Source organism: Telopea speciosissima, chromosome 11 (assembly GCF_018873765.1).
Source record: "Telopea speciosissima isolate NSW1024214 ecotype Mountain lineage chromosome 11, Tspe_v1, whole genome shotgun sequence".
NCBI classification, from domain to species: Eukaryota; Viridiplantae; Streptophyta; class Magnoliopsida; order Proteales; family Proteaceae; genus Telopea; species Telopea speciosissima.
The window spans coordinates 44,577,832-44,595,150 of NC_057926.1; the positions used below are offsets into that span (position 1 = coordinate 44,577,832).

At 41.8% G+C, this 17,319-nt stretch overlaps 1 protein-coding gene across 4 annotated transcripts in view; it reads left to right on the top strand.

Moving 5' to 3' along the window:
- Window positions 1–17,319, top strand: part of LOC122644618 (myosin-1-like) — a 94,092-nt gene that overhangs the window by 3,954 nt on the left and 72,819 nt on the right. For 2 of the 4 annotated variants that reach the window (XM_043837999.1, XM_043837998.1), the window contains exons 3-10: window positions 1,609–1,713; window positions 1,804–1,947; window positions 2,046–2,196; window positions 2,350–2,377; window positions 3,426–3,591; window positions 3,710–3,773; window positions 3,895–3,908; window positions 3,998–4,082. In XM_043837999.1, coding sequence (XP_043693934.1) covers window positions 1,609–1,713; window positions 1,804–1,947; window positions 2,046–2,196; window positions 2,350–2,377; window positions 3,426–3,591; window positions 3,710–3,773; window positions 3,895–3,908; window positions 3,998–4,082 — 757 coding nt within the window. Of the gene's footprint in view, window positions 1–1,595; window positions 1,714–1,803; window positions 1,948–2,045; window positions 2,197–2,349; window positions 2,378–3,425; window positions 3,592–3,709; window positions 3,774–3,894; window positions 3,909–3,997; window positions 4,083–17,319 lie in introns of all 4 variants that reach the window. The other 2 variants (XM_043838000.1, XM_043838001.1) reach the window with 2 other exon arrangements.

Here is a 17,319-nt window from a genome sequence, read left to right on the forward strand (position 1 = left end):
AAATTGTAAATTACTTACTTGATAACTGAACCTTTAATGGCAGCAGATTTGAAGGTTGAAGATGGCTTCTCCCGATCTACAAGATGCAAGGAGATGAAAAAGAGGATCCTCCTGATCTACCAGATACAAGGAGTCGACTGGAGATCCACCAATCCCTTTCACCTTGATATTACTCACAAGGTAGCACTCTCAAAGGAGCAACACAGCAGCAGCAATGGCAGCAACAGTAAACAATTTTTTTAAAGTCTGACTTGTTGTGGGGGAGCCTTCCCACGATGTTATTAATATAATAGGCCAATGGCCTAAGTCCTAAATCTATTACAACTCTTCCCTCTTCAGAAATCATGGAGGAGTATGATTAAAACAACTTAAAACAATTAAAACACATGAATTAAAAGATTCCTAAATAACCAATAGGAAATAAGACCCTAACAACCAATAGGATTAATTCACTTAAATTAAACCAAGTATGAACCGGTTCAATTTAAGAGTTTACAATTAAACTGAAGAAAAAAACTATGGGAAATAACTAAAGCTGAAAAAACTAAGTATGGAAATAACTAAGGCTCCTAACTATGGCCCTATGATTAGGGCAGCTTCTTCAGGTTGTGGATGCTTGGATCTACATCAATGAGGCTCCCGCTACTGCAGGGTCTGGGAGGGGCAAATGTACACAGCCTTACCCCCTGCTTCGCAGGAGAGGCTGTTTCCAAGTTTTGAACCTGCAACCAACAAGCTGCAATAGCGCAACTTAAGCGTTCGTCAAGGCTCGCCCGCTGCCCACATTTCTAACCTATTTGTCTGTTATTCTTAATTCCTTACCTGGTAAGGAGCCAATTCAACAGGTTTGAGCTCGGGCAGATTATAAATGTGCGCTTCTCAATTTTGAGGTTCATGTTTACGGCTGAGATAATTTCATGAATTTCTGACCAATGGTCTGGATGGAAATTGTAGGCTTTGGGATGCATGCAGATTGTTCAGGTTATTTGCCATTTCTTATCCCCATGGAAGTCTCTGAACTGTCCTATGGTTAGTAATGCTATTTGTACTTACATTAGATTAGAAACACACATTGTAGTGCAGTCAGCTGCTTTGCATTGTATCTCTGGTGTTGATTATGCTCGTTGCCTGACTAGACACCTGGCTTATGTTTTGGCTAACCAATTTGAAGATCGTTGTCTTGCTCTTGTTTTTCTTCCCACAGATCTGAATAAGAGGTAATAAAGGGAAATATCAAACTATAGGTAAAGCTAATCCTGGATGTATGACAAATAAACCTGTTTGTTTCTCTCGCATATGCTACTTTACCAAGTGTTAAACAAAACAAGCATTTATTTTGGTTCGATTTAGACACCCTTAACTTTAATAGGAATTCAATTGTAACTTGGAGTTAAAGATTAGGAGAGGATCTCAATTATCCTCATATGACACCCATACTGCTATCAGTTTCTTACAGTTACTGTCTTATAGATAGACAAGACGCTTTCTTAGTTAAGACATGTGACTTGATAATTTCATGAATATTTTGAGAAATGATGTTTTTTATTGAAATAATAAGTGTACTTTAGATTGATTGCAATACCTACGTGCTGAAGTTTGTTGTTTCAGAAGAAGCTTCAATCTTGGTGTCAACTGCCAAATGGTGACTGGGCATTGGGGAAGATTTTGTCAACTCCAGGGACTGAGTGCGTTATTTCCCTTCTGGAGGGGAGAGTAAGTGACAATCTGCGAATCAGGAGTTTGTAAGGAAGATGCTCTGCATAAACTTTTATGTTTAATCCATCGCTTTATTCTCAATTTCAGGTTTTAAATGTCAATGCTGAAAGCCTATTACCTGCAAATCCTGATATCCTTGATGGTGTAGACGATCTCATGCAGCTTAGTTATTTAAATGAACCATCAGTATTGTACAATCTTCAATATAGATACACTCAAGACATGATATATGTGGGTGTTTACTTCAGTATTAGATTCTTCGTAAATTTGCTTCTTCAAGATTTCACCCTTTCTAAGTCCTTGTGGTATTATATTTGTGTGAAATGTAGACTAAAGCAGGACCAGTGTTGGTTGCCATCAATCCCTTTAAAGAAGTCTCTTTGTATGGAAATGATTATATTGAAGCATATAAGTGTAAATCTATGGATAGTCCCCATGTATATGCAATCGCAGATACAGCTATCCGTGAAATGATACGAGGTGATATTTTTCTCTGCCCACATCTTCTCTATTGTGTATTTATCAACTTTTTTGTCCTTTTTAAAAACTGAAAAAATCATGGAATGCCTCCTTTTAATATGATTTGGAATTTTGCATGGATTTCTGATGATGTTCCTTTTAACTTTTTTACAGATGAAGTCAACCAATCAATCATTATAAGGTTGGTACTAGAGTCAGTTTTTTATATAGTAGTCATTACTCATTACACACTTCTTTTCATGATGCAAGCAGTTATTAGGTGCTTACGATAGAGGCAACCTTTTCTTTTTCTTGTAAATCCTCTGAGCAACTTGTTGAAAATAAGTTAGTGTTGGGCATCTGGAGACTGTCCAACATTTATATGCTTTAGTCTTCATCTGAGATTGCGCTATTGCAACCTGTTGGTTGCGGGTTCAAAACTTGGAAGCAGCCTCTCCTGCGAAGCAGGGGGTAAGGCTGTGTACATTTGCCCCTTCCAGACCCTGCAGTAGTGGGAGCCTTGTGCACTGGGATGCTCTTTTGAGTCTTTTTCTGAGATTGTTGCTATGAGTTCTTTTGGCTTGTCCCTAAACATTTAGATGGTTTATTTTCTTCTCATTATCCCTATTTTCTGTCCCTCTGCACATTTAAATTCACCCATTTCATGGTCTTTGCATCCTTGTTTGATCCTGAATCTTTTACATAGTGAACAACTGTTGTATTCCACTTATCCACTTAGGATGTGGCATATTTGCCTGCATCAAGTGCTTTACTGGAGCTATGTTAGATTCCTTGAATCTTTAGATCCGTGGTTGCTTCTTGATTCTTTGATCTGTAAATATCTGGAATATTATTGGAGCATTGCTCTATAGTTGAAAGTATATTACCTAATTGTTGATGAACAAGATAATGCTTTCTCATTTTTCTTTTAGTTTAATTTTGATAATATAATATAGATTCTTAAAAATCTGTATGATTACTCTTGAAGTAGAGTTCTTATTCTTTTGAATTTTTTAAATATATATATATATATATATATATATATATTTATTGAGGATGCATTGCACTTGCTTATATCGACTTCTAATTTCACAAATCGCTACTTTTCTATCCTCAAGATAAAAACATTTGCCATGATATTCTAGGAAGTTCATTCAATTCTGTATAGAATTATCGGCTCTAGTCTTTGACTTCTATACTTCTTATTGAAGTTTCGTCTGTCTTTGACTCCTGTTCATCTGTTTTCTCAGTGGTGAAAGTGGAGCAGGGAAAACTGAAACAGCAAAGATAGCTATGCAATATTTGGCTGCACTTGGAGGTGGTAGTGGAATAGAATATGAAATTCTGAAGACTAATCCCATATTGGAAGCCTTTGGTAACGCAAAAACATCAAGAAATGTCAACTCAAGTCGTTTCGTAAGCTCTCCTTTCGTGGATTCAAAAGGCTACTTCATATCGACTGTTTATTTGAAGGCTTAATACATTAAATGTTGTTTTGGTAGTGTATAATATCTTTTTGGTGGATATGCTTCAGGGTAAGCTCATTGAAATTCACTTTAGTGAAACTGGAAAAATCTCTGGTGCCAAAATTCAGACGTGTAAGATCACTTACTTTGATTATAAGCCTGGCATTACCATTGCTTCTTCCTTATGTGAATGTTTAACTTGACTCTTTTGTTTTGTTTTGCCCCTGCTGACTTGGTTGTTATTTCTTTGCAGTTTTACTTGAAAAGGTATTTGCTTTCCATTTTTTTAAAGCCTCGTTGAATTATCTAAGTTTTAAGAACCAGTTAGTAAATTCTATTATCTGTCATATGAGCAGTCGAGGGTGGTCCAATGTGCCGAGGGTGAAAGATCATACCATATATTTTATCAGCTCTGTGCAGGAGCTCCACCAGCACTTAGAGGTATTCAATATCCTGTTTTCTTATACTGTTTCTCATAATATAGTTGATGTAGATACATTACCAAAAGAGGCTTATTTTTACGGGAATAAGTCTAGGGTTGGGTTGGGTTTCCAATGTAATAGGTCACTTTTATGGACCTTAACTATGGGTAATAGGGTTGCATACGGATTAGCTGTTTTAATTCCTTCCTTCGTTTTATTTTTATGTAATTAGTGGTCAGTGATCATGTGACTTGGTTAAGTGGTCACGTGACAACTTAAGTGCTCATGTGACTATTTAATTGTTATGTAAGTAGGGATGGATTAGGACTTGAAGTCCAGGCAGTTTATTTCTTTTAGTATTTCAGTTTAGGTTACCCAATAGATTAAGGATTGGTTTAGGCCTTTCCTTTTTAGTGTAGGAGTCTATTTTTGACCCTTTTATATAAGGTTGTAAGGGGGCAAGCATTGGACACAAATTTTGACTAATGAAAAGCTTTTTGCTGCTCGTCTTCTCCATTGAAGATTGTATTGTGTTTGATCAAGGTTGGTGGGATTGATGTTTGATCCAATCGCCACCTTGCGGTGTGAAACGCAGGTGGTTCGTTCAGGCTCTCTTCGTTCTTCAATATTGTTCGAGTTCTGATTTGTCAAGGATCTTTCATTCTGTTAGAACATCAGAATCTTATAACCAGACTAGAATAACAGAGAAGGATGAAGGGAAAGAACAGAAGAAGAGAGGAGAAGGAGCACGCAAGTTCGAAAGGTATTTATAATTAAAATAAATAAAAAATAGGACAATAATGCCCTTACAACCAGCCGACATTACAAAGGACTCTAGAACCGATAGAAAAGAAAGCGAGAGACCAAACTGCCCCTAATGCTAATACTTCAACACATTTAAACAAAGCTTTCCAACAAATCCAAGATTGCTTAAATCTGATTTATATTGAAGGAGTTATGTTCCGGTCAAAGTTAATTTGGTGTGCACGAATGTTGTCAAAATGGCTCTGAATGAAAATAATTTTTTAGACATCAAAACAGATGAATGTTTTACCGCACTTTTGGTTTTTAGCAATGTTTTACCATATTAAGATTTATGGAATTTATAGATTTGAGAAAATCCCCATCATTTGAAAGTTGAAAATTTCACCTACCGCCGAAAATCCAATTTTTGTTCTTAAACTGAGGGGTTGACTTTTTATCCTTTTGTAACTTGATTTTTTACTATTTTTATTGGATTCAAATAGGGGGTATTTGCTTATTTATGAATAATATCTTAAGTAAATGAAATACTATTTCCTTTACTTAAATGATATTTGGACAAATTTGTATTATTAATAGTTGAACATGAAAGGAGTTTACACAAGGATGGATCCTCCCCCCCCCACCCCCCTCCTCCTTCCTTACCTCCGGCAAGCTCCCTTGTTCCCACCTCCTTCGCCGCACCCTTCTCCCTCTCCTCCACCATTATCAATCCTTCATCCTCCACTTCCACCGCCAACACCTCCACCCTTACCCCCTCCTCCACCTCTGCCCTCCCCACCACCGTTGGACCTAAACCGTGGTCCTCCCTCTTTCCTCAACAATCTCCTCCCTCCCCCTTGGGCACCAATCTCCACTATGTCAAACCACCCTCTGAGAATTGTTTACCCTTCGCACACTTCCCCACCTCCTTCGCCGCACCCTTCTCCCTCTCCTCCATCATTATCAATCCTTCATCCTCTACTTCCACCGCCAACACCTCCACCCTCACCCCCTCCTCCACCTCCACCCTCCCCACCACCGTTGGACCTAAACCGTGGTCCTCCCTTTTTCCTCAACAATCTCCTCCCTCCCCCTTCGGCACCAATCTCCACTATGTCAAACCACCCTCTGAGAATTGTTTACCCTTCGCACACTTCCCCAACTCCCTCTTATCTCCTGAAATCTCTAAGTGGCAGTCTTGTTTGGTGGGTCATTTCCTTGGTCCTAGACCCTAGTTCAACATTGTTAAAGCTTCACTCTCCAAGCAATGGAAATCTTCTGGTTCACTGCACACTTTCCTTCTCGATAACGGAGTGTTTATCTTCAGATTTTTCTCTGATGAGGCCAAAGCCTGAGCCCTTGATGGTGCTCCTTAGATGGTTGGCCCCAAACCAATCTTCCTCCGCCAATTGTCCCCTCATCTCTTGCTCCACAAGGTCGACCTCAACACTATTCCCTTGTGGATCACCCACCCTGGCCTGTCTCTACATTATTGGACTCAAGAATGCCTTAGCCGCATAGGCTCGGTCATCGATTACCCATTGCACATTGACGCTTGAACTCTCAAGATGGATCGTCTCTCCTTTGCTCGTATCTACGTTGATGTCTTTGTTGAGGATCCTCCTCCCTCTTCCATTACCATTTCGGAGGATGATGGTTTCAGCTTTGTACAACCTGTCAAGTTTGAGTGGATCCCCCCTCACTGCAATCATTGTAAAACCTTCGGACACCACACTAAGGATTGTGCCGCCTCTGCTCCTCTGTCCTTTGCTGTACTCGGAGCTTCTCTGGCTTCTCTGGTTGGCCTCACACAACCCTCGACTGCAATATCTCCTTCAACGACTATGGCTCCTCCTACGCTGGTTCAAGATCCCCCCTCTCTCGTTGCTCCTGGAACGAGGTCTGTTACCAGAAAAGAATCCCGCACTAGGTCTTCATCAGTTCTATCTGGTCCATCTACTTCCCCTTGACGAGGAAGATCCACCGCTCACCGCCATCACAATCGTCTCCACCATTACAGTCGCTGTCGTGGAGATCGTTTCGCCGCCCCTCCTTCGTGCACGGTTGAGACCTCAAACTCTGTTCCCGAGGACAACGTAGCCCCTGCTGCTCTGGCTTCCTCTCTGTCAACTCCCCTGACATCTGAGCAGCACCTTTTGAGCCTCGAAGACCCTATTGGCCGAAGCAGTCATCTGCCGGAAGATCCTTTTGATGATAATACAGATTTGCCTGATGCCTCTGAACAGGCTCAGCTGGTGCCCTTTCAGACGACCGACGTCGATTGCTCTATGCTTGGAAGACCTAATTCGCCTACCCCAGGACCCTATCCTCTGTTGTGTCGATTTGTAGGTCGCTCAACTTACTGGCTCCTCCAGTTGTAGTCACTGTCGACGCCCATGTTAGTCTGGCTGGCAGTTGCCATTCCCGTGCTAAGACATCGCTTCCTTTGAGAAGGTTTGCTTTCCCTTTTTCATATTTCACATTTTTCTCCCCCCAATCCCTTTTATCCTCTCCCCTTCCCATTTTACCCCTCCTCCTACCTAATCCCCCTCCTGCCACTTGGACTCATTCACACTTCAAACCCCTTCACACTCACCCACCCTTTGGGCTCTCTCACTTAGCCCACCAGGCCTCTTCTCCTCATTCCCTTTCTATTAACCCCTCTCCCTTTGTCGGGCCCTTTATTCAGGCCTACCCACGTCCAAACCTGGCCCATTCCCCCTGCCCAAACCTAATCCTTCTCCATTTACAACCTACCCCTCTTTCAACTCCCAGCCCATCTTTACCAAAAACACTACCCTAACCTTGCCACACCTATAACTACTACCACTCCCACCCTGACCTGATCCACTTCTGTCCCTCTTCTCCCTTCCCTCTTGCCTACCCCCCCGTTCTCCCCTTTGATTCCCCTGTGTCCCCATCCCCCCTCCCCCTCCCCTCTTGGCCGTCCTACCTTATCTGCTGAGTTCCACCCATTTCTTCATGGTGCAGTTTTGACCCTCCCCCCTCGTCGATCATTTGTTAGCAGCTTGGCCATTGCCTACTCTCGTAGACGGTACAGGAGTACCCCCCCTTTGCAATCCCTGCCCTTCTCCTGAGTTGAGATGAAAAACACATGATCTCAGTAAGATAGTATTGTTGGATTTTAGGTTAGGAAAGCAAGTAAGAGAGGAAGAAGAAGTTGAAAGAGGAAGAAAAGAGAGAAGAGGAAGAAGAGACAAGAGGGAAGAGAGGAGAGTATTTCGGTGGTAATGTGTTGTGTGTTGAGTCTCTCAACACACCTATATTACTTCATTGATAATTAGAAGGAAATTATATCCACCTCCCTAGGGAGGTAAAAGGTAAAAAAGGGAAAAACTAGAAAATACATAATAAGGCAACTAGAAAAAAGGCTAGTTCCTAAAATACCCTTATTACATAACTTATAATAATTCTAACACTCCCCCTCAAGCTGGAGAATAAATGTCGTGCGTTCCCAGCTTGTATAGGAGGGTACCAAACTGAAGAGAGGCGCCTTGGTGAAGATGTCTGCCAGTTGATCACCAGTCTTCACAAAAGGAGTACAAATGCAGCCAGAGTCTATCTTCTCTTTGATGAAGTGTCGATCAACTTCAATGTGGTTGGTTCTGTCATGTTGCACTGGATTGTGAGCAATACTGATGGCAGCTTTGTTATCACAGTAGAGTCTCATAGGTCCTTCAGTGTCAAACCCTAGCTCCTGAACTAGTCTTTTCAACCATATGAGTTCACACACTCCATGAGCCATAACCATAAATTCTGCCTCTGCACTGGATCTGGCTACAATAGGCTGTTTTTTGCTTCTCCATGTAACCAAATTACCTACCACAAAGGTACAATAGCCGGAGGTAGATCTCCTGTCTGTGATGGATCCAACCCAATCGGCATCAGTGAAACCTTCCACTCTCAAGTGATCATGCCTACCATGCAATAGTCCTTTCCTTGGAGAAGACTTCAAATATCTGAGAATACGGTACACAACATCCAAGTGGCCACTCTTGGGGGCATGCATAAATTGGCTTACCACTCCCACTGCATAAGAAATATCGGGGTGTGTCTTAGAAAGATAGATAAGCTTCCCAACTAGCCTCTGGTACTTTCCCGTATCAATAAGGGTGGGACCCCAATCTTCTCTTAGTTTGTGGTTTTGCTCGATAGGAGAGTTTGCTGGTTTGCAGCCTAACATCCCTGTCTCTGTCAACAAATCAAGAACAAACTTCCGTTGACATATGTTGATTCCTCTCTTAGATCTTGATACTTCAATTCTTAAGAAGTACTTCAAAGGACCCAAATCGTTGATTTCAAACTGTTGAGCCAAGTAGATCTTCAGTTTATCTATCTCAGTTGTATCATCTCCAGTGACCATAATATCATCAACATAGACAATAAGGGCTGTGATGGTACCATTGCCTCGCTTGGTAAAGAGAGTGTGGTCAGCTTGGCTTTGAGAATATCCATTTTTTAGAATAGCCTGTTGGAAGCACTCAAACCATGCCTTTGGTGACTGTTTGAGACCATATAGTGCCTTCTTGAGAAGACACACTTTCCCTTCAGCTGAAGGTATTTTGAAATCTAGTGGAGTTTGCATGTACACTTCCTCTTCCAAGTCACCATGAAGGAAGGCATTCTTGACATCTAACTGATATAATGGCCAATCTTTATTGGCTGCCAATGATAATAGAAATCGGATAGAGTTATGCTTAGCCACATGAGCAAATGTTTCCTGATAATCAATGCCATAGACTTGGCTGTATCCTTTGGCCACCAATCTTGCCTTATACCTTTCAGCTATACCATCAGATTGATACTTGATTGTGTAGACCCATCTGCATCCAACTGGGACTTGTCCCTTGGGAAGATCTACCAATTGCCAAGTACCATTTTTCTCAAGTGCCATCATCTCCTCAACCATAGCTTGTTTCCACTTTGGGTCAGACATAGCCTCAGTAACAATCTTGAGGACAGAAACAAAAGAGAGAGCAGTAGTGAAGGCAAGTCCTATAGTTGAGAGAGCATCATAGGAAACAAACTGGGCTATAGGATTAGTACAAGTTCTTTTGCCTTTCCTAACAGCAATAGGAAGGTCTAAATCAGAGGTAAGTGAAGGGCTGTCACCTGACTGAGGAGGATGGATCTAAGGATGTGGATCCAAAAAGGACTCTTGGCAGGTCTTCTTTCCTTTCAAGCATTCACCTCTTTTGTACATTACCACTCCTTTTTCATTACTATCATCCATACCTGATTGATCATTAGTATCAACCACATCCACAGTTCTGTGTTTTACAATGTCAAGCATAAAAGAAGAGATAGGTAAAGAAGAATGAAAAAATGGAATATCAGTAGCTGGTTCACTTCCACAATTCTCCCCCTGAAGAGGATGCTGAAAAGGCGCAAAGAATGGTATAGATTTAAGGAAGGTGACATTTCTGGAGAGAAGACACAGATGAGAAGAAGGGTGATAGCACTTGTAGCCTTTGGAAGTAGAAGAATACCCAAGAAATAGACACTTGAGAGAGCTTTGGGATCAAGTTTAGTGCGATGGGGTTTGTTAACATACACATAATAAATACATCCAAGGACTTTGGGAGGAAGAGAGAAGGCAGAAACCTGTGGAGATATGGTCTCTAAGGGAAATTTGGAACCAAGGAGTTTGGTAGGCATGCGATTTATGAGAAAGGAAGCAGTGAGAAGAGCTTCAGACCAGAAGGTCTTGGGAACATGCATGCCGAACAAGAGACTACGGGTAACCTCCAATAAATGACGATTTTTCCTCTCAGCCACCCCATTTTGTTAGGGTGTGTCAACACACGCTAACTGACGGATAATGCATTATTAACAATAAAGGTTTGGAGGCCACCAAACATGTATTCCCTCCCTTTATTAGACCGAACAATTTTGATTCGAATATCAAACTGTAAACAGCCTTTGGAATGAGTGCTTGAATGACCTGGATCGATTACCCCAGCCTCTTATTTATAATAAAGTCAAATTACAACAAAGATATGAATCCCCCCTAATCCTATTCCTACTAGGAATTCTCACTATAACTAGGAATCCCAAATAGGAATCGTATAAGGGGGAAAAACAGGAATAAAACAACTGAAAAATAAAATAAAATAAGTAACAAAGTCAACTAGGACTAGGTTACCCCTAGTGGGTAATATAGCCTATCTCAACACTCCCCCTCAAGTTGGAGCAAAGATGTCGATCATGCCCAACTTGACTAGATTGGGATGAAACAGCTTCCCAGACAATCCCTTAGTGAAGATATCTGTAAGTTGATCAGTAGACGTCACAAAGGGAATGCAAATCAGCCCTTCTTCTAACTTCTCCTGGATGAAATGCCTATCCACCTCAACATGCTTGGTACGATCATGTTGTACTGGATTGTGTGCTATGCTGATTGCAGCCTTGTTGTCGCAATACAACATCATAGGAAGACGAATAGGAACACCAAGATCTTGTAGCAGCCCTTTAAGCCAGAGTAACTCACAAATACCCTGTGCCATAGCTCGAAACTCAGCTTTGGCACTAGAACGAGCAACAACATTTTGCTTCTTACTAAGCCACGTGACAAGATTTCCACCTACAAAGGAGCAACACCCAGAAATAGACTTGCGATCTGCAGAACCAGCCCAATCAGCATCAGTGTATGCTTCTATCCGTAGATGACCATGCGTAGACAAAAGAATTCCTTTTCCAGGAGCTGACTTCAAATAGTGCAAGATACGAAGAACAACCTCTATATGAGAAGAGTAGGGATCATGCATAAACTGGCTTACAGTACTCACAGCGACGGCAATGTCAAGACGAGTGTGTGAAAGATAAATCAGCTTCCCTATAAGTCTTTGGTACCAGCCTTTATTAACAGGCTCACCCTCTTTCTCTTTGAGTTGAACAGTAGGGTCCATAGGAGTATCTGAAGGATGACAGCCTAACAACCCGGTCTCAGCCAATAAGTCTAGGACATACTTCCTCTGGGAGACAAAAATGCCTTTAGAAGATCTAGCTACTTCAATCCCAAGAAAGTAACGTAGTTTCCCTAGATCCTTAATCTCAAATTCTTGTGCAAGGAAGGTCTTCAACCATCTGATCTCATCACCATCATTGCCAGTAACCACTATATCATCAACGTAGACTATAAGAACAATGAGTTTTTCACCAACCCTCTTTATAAAGAGTGTGTGATCGGCATTACACTGCTTATAGCCCACAGAAATCATGGCCTTGTGAAACCGCCCAAACCATGCTCGAGGTGACTACTTCAGCCCATAAAGTGCACGCTTCAGTTACATACTTTTCCTTGGTTTCTATCACAAGAGAACCTTGGTGGAATGTCCATGTACACCTCCTCATCCAGTGTTCCATTAAGGAAGGCAATTTTTACATCTAGTTGCTGCAAATCCCATCTAAGGTTGATTGCACAAGATAATAACACACGAACAATATTTAACTTGGCAATAGGTGCAAAAGTTTTCTGGTAATCAATGCCGTATGTCTTAGTGAACCCCTTGGCCACGAGTCATGCCTTATACCTATCCACAGTGCCATCCACCTTCTGTTTCACCACAAACACCCATTTGCATCCAATGGTTTTCTTCCCAGGTGGAAGAACCACAAGCTCCCATGTGTTATTTTTTTTCAAGGCTTCCATTTCTTCCATCATAGCTGCCTTCCACTTTACGTCTGATAAAGCTTCCTGCCAATTGTTAGGAATACGAACAGAAGAAAGAGAGGAAATAAAGGCACGAAAGGATGGGGAAAGGAAATCATAAGAAACAACATGAGATATAGGATGCTGAGTGCAAGTTCTGACACCTTTGCGAAGAGCAATAGGTAAATCAGGAACATTACCAGGTGGAGAGGTAGGTTCTGGATCCGGGTTCGGCAATTGGATGGGTACTGGAGCAACAGTTGATTGAACCTGCTTATGTTTCCTTGCATAGGTCTTCATATTACTGACATCAATCCCCCTCTGAAATTCACTAATAGTCCTTTGGACAGGAGTCTGGACCGGGGTAGCTTGCTCCCCCTGAATAGAAATGGTCTCCCCCTGTATAGGAACCTCTCCCCCTGACTCAGGGGGAGTACTAGGGGTAGGCCGAACTGGTTCAGACTCATGGTAAACAGACTGAAGTGGAGGTGGAGAGTCAATAGTCAGCACATCTTCACTAATACTCTCCCCCTGAAGAGGTGGGGACACATAATATAGAACATTTTCATGAAAGACAACATCCATGTTGACAAAAGTCCTGTGGGATGGAGGGTAGTAACATTTGTACTCCTTTTGGGGTAGCAGAGTATTCCAAGAAAATGCAGCGGAGGCTACGGTGGTCAAGTTTACCAGGGGACCTTGGTATCCTTGGCATAACAAACGCAGCCAAACACCTTAGGGGGGACTATAAAGGAAAAAGAGCCAAGTAATAGCTCAATAGGGGCTTTTGAAAGAAGAACCCGACTGGGCAGCTTATTAATTAGATAGGCTGCAGTAAGGATAGCATCCCCCCAATAAAGGGAAGGGACATTGCGAGCAAACATAAGAGCCTTAGCCACCTCCAAGAGGTGACGGTTTTTTCTCTCAGCCACACCATTTTGGGCTGGAGTGTCAACACAGCTGGTCTGATGGAGGATTCCATGGGCAGCAAGGTATTTTTGGAACTGACCTTCCATATATTCTTTCTCATTGTCACTCCTCAAAATTTGAAGAGTGGCATTAAATTGGGTCTTAATCATTTGATGAAAGTGCTGAAAACATAAAAAAACTTCACTTTTTGTGTGCATAAGATATACCCAAGTGAGCCTAGAATAGCAGTCAATGAAAGTGACATACCACAGATGGCCAGTCAGGGAAGCTTTCCTACTAGGCCCCCACACATCAGTATGAACAATATGAAATAAGGAAGATGATATTTTATTAGAAATAGGATAAGTTGAACGTGTCTGTTTAGCCAAGACACAAGGCTCACAAAAAAAGTCTTCCTTATTACAGTCTTTAAATGCTGGAAATAAAGTTGATAAAGTACCTAAGGGGGGATGGCCTAGTCTAGAGTGCCATTTATGTAAGTCAGAGGAGAAAGGTGCCGAAGGTAAAGTCTGAGTATGCTTAGGACCGCCATCAAGTAGGTACAATCCACCATGCATTTTACCCGATCCAATCGTCTTCCCTGAGTCCAGTTCCTGAAAGACACAGTGAGTGGGAAAAAAAGTCACTTTACAATTCAGAGATTTAGTGATACTGCTAATGGAAAGAAGGTTAGTTGTAAATTTGGGAATATGCAACACAGATGACAGTGTAAGGGAAGGAGAACAACCAATGGATCCTTTCCCTGAGATAGAGGAGAGGGACCCATCAGCAATTTTGACTTTATCCTTACCAGAGGTAGGAGAATATGTGTTAAAAAGGCTAGAAGAACTTGTCATGTGATCACGAGCACCGGAGTCTACGATCCATGGAGTGGATACTACCGATGCACAATGACCAAAAAGAATTGGCAAAGAAGGAACTAATTGCAGCAGACGTAGTAGAGGCAGTTGATGTGTTCAACATACGACGTAGAGCCTGGAGTTCTTCTGGGAGAAACCGATGTCAGCAGCGGGAGTTGGAGCTACACTTTCAGTGTGATTGGCTTTGTTTTTAGACTTAGCACGACTACGTTTAGCTTCAAAATCAGCTGGCTTCCCATGTAATTTCCAACACTGAGCCTTAGTGTGATATGGTTTGTAACAATGCTCACACTTAACAGGCTCTTTGGTAGTTGTAGAAGTAGCAACACTGTCAGCAGAAGCAACAGGAGTGGAACCAGCAGTCTGTAAGGCTGATCTCTCAACTTTGGGAGTAATCATCATGGCAGCCCTTCGTGTCTCTTCACTGTGAACATAAGAAAAGGTTTCCTCTAGAGTAGGGAAAGGAACCCGTCCAAGGACTTGCACCCGAATAGGGTCATAGTCATCATTGAGGCCAGCCAGGAAATCATAGACACGGAATTGGTCTACATAGGTGTGGTAGGCAGTAATATCAGCAGTAGTAGTAGGCTGAAACCGAGCATAGTGATCCAATTGTTGCCATAAACACTTGAGGGCAGCATAGTATTTTGTGACAGACATCTCCTTCTGAGTAGTGGTTTGGAGTGTCTTTCTAATTTCATAAACCTGAGCACCATTACCTGAACGACCATAAGTTCCCTTGACGGCTGTCCATATCTGTGTAGTAGTGTCAAGGAGAAGATACTGACTAGAGAGGTTAGTGGTCATAGAGTTCAGAATAAAGGACATTACCATTGCATCATTGGCAGCCCATTTAGTACGAGCAGCCCCTTCTTCCGTAGGTTGTTTGGTGGTGCCAATAAGATGGCCAGTGAGTCCCCTTCCAGCTATTGTTAGGGATAATGATCTGGCCCAAATTAAGTAGTTTGTACCATCAAGCTTGATGGCAGAAGCAAAAGGGAGAAAATCAGACCTAGTTTGATCTCCTCCAGAAGTAGCAGTAGTCATCTTTGAGTCACCCATGATTCAGCCAAGCAGAGAAAGTCAGATCTTAAAAAAGCCTGATTCGAGGGTGAATAATGGATTTTGAAATTGCAGAATTTTCAGCCTGCAGAATGGGCTGAAACTGAGGTCGAGTTTCCCTCTAATAGCAGGGAAGATATCTTCAAAAAATCAGCTCTTTCTAATGAGCCAATAAAAAGCCCTAAATTTTTGACAAATTAGGAATAAAATCTGATCGCAGAAACCCTGATTGCAGGAAAAGAGATGCAGAAAAAGGTGCAGAACTGGATCTAAACCAATGCTGCAGTCTTCAAACAATGACTGGTGCAGACCAATAATAGCAGGAACCAATCTCCATAAGTGCAGAAATCAAACTCCAGTTATAAAATAGCTCGGTCTCCAAGGATGGAAAAAACCTGCCGGCAGATTTAGGTCACACCTCTGTTCTTCGATCTTCAATGAGGTGACATTGAGGGCAGCAACTAAATTTGCATTAGATCACCTCGTAGTTGCTGCCCTGATGGAGAGAAGGAGGCCGAGAGTGGTGGAAAGAGAGAAAAAAAGGAAAAAACAGAAACCGAGAGGGGGAAAAACCAGAAAATCAGAGAAAATTCAGAAAGAAGAGAGGGGAGAGAACCAGAATTCGAGAGAAGCTGTTCTTAGATCAGAGTTGGCTCTGATACCATGTAAACAACCTTTGGAATGAGTGCTTGAATGACCTAGATCGATCACCCCAGCCTCTTATTTGTAATAAAGTCAAATTACAGCAAAGATATGAATCCCCCCCAATCCTATTCCTACTAGGAATTCCCACTATAACTAGGAATCCCAAATAGGAATCGCATAGGGGGGAAAAACAGGAATAAAACAACTGAAAAATAAAATAAAATAAGTAACAAAGTCAACTAGGACTAGGTTACCCCTAGTGGGTAATGTAGCCTATCTCAACACAAACTGAGTAAGAATCATCTGATAAAAATTCTTAAATGCATCACAGACATCACTTTTATGCTTCATGAGAATAGTCCAAGTAGCATGAGAAAAATATCAACAAATGAAACAAAGTAACGATAGCCAAATAAAGAGGTAGTAGGGGAAGGTCCCCAAACATCGGTATGCACAATATGGAAAGGAGAAGCAGATCTATTACCATGATATGGATAAGATGAACGACAGTGTTTGACAAACATACATGGTTCACATTGAAAAACATGAGAAGAGGCAATAGAAGAAAATAAGTGTGGTAATTGTTTCCTCATTACAACAAACGATGGATCGCCAAGACGACGATGCCATAACATAACAGAATCCACAGAACTACTATCATTACATCCACACATATAGGACTGAGCTGTGGGCAAAAAAGGTTCAAAAAGGTAAAGGCCTTGCTTCTCACGACCATTGCCAATAATCCTCTTAGTCACCAAATCCTAAAAAAGACAATGAGAAGGAAAAAAGGTGACACAACAATTCAGAAATTTAGTCAAATAACTCACTGATAAAAGATTAAGAGTAAGTTTAGGGACATGAAGGACATAGGTAAGAGAAATGGATGATATAACAGGGATGTTGTCTTTACCAGGAAAGGGAGCCATCAGCTACCCTAACCTTATCCTTACCAGAACAAATGGTATAGGAATCATAATAATGAGACGTATCAGTCATGTGATCAGTGATACCAGAGTCAATGACCCAAGACTGGGCTGCAGTAGAAGCTGAGGTGGACCTGCAAAGCTGAGGATGAAGAGGAGCTGGCCACTGCAGGTGTAGAAGATGTGCTAAGCTGTGACATGACTGTGCGAAACATTGCATTTGCCAAAGCGGAGTCGTCCTGTGTAGCATGTCATCACAAAGTGTGCTCGAGCTCCCCCTCTATGATCACCACGAGTACCACTAGCACCACCTTGTGTACCAGGGGGGCGGTCATGAAGAGTCCAACACCTATCCTTGGTATGTCCAGATCTTCCACAATGATCACATTTAAACTTGTCTCTGCTACTAGCACCACC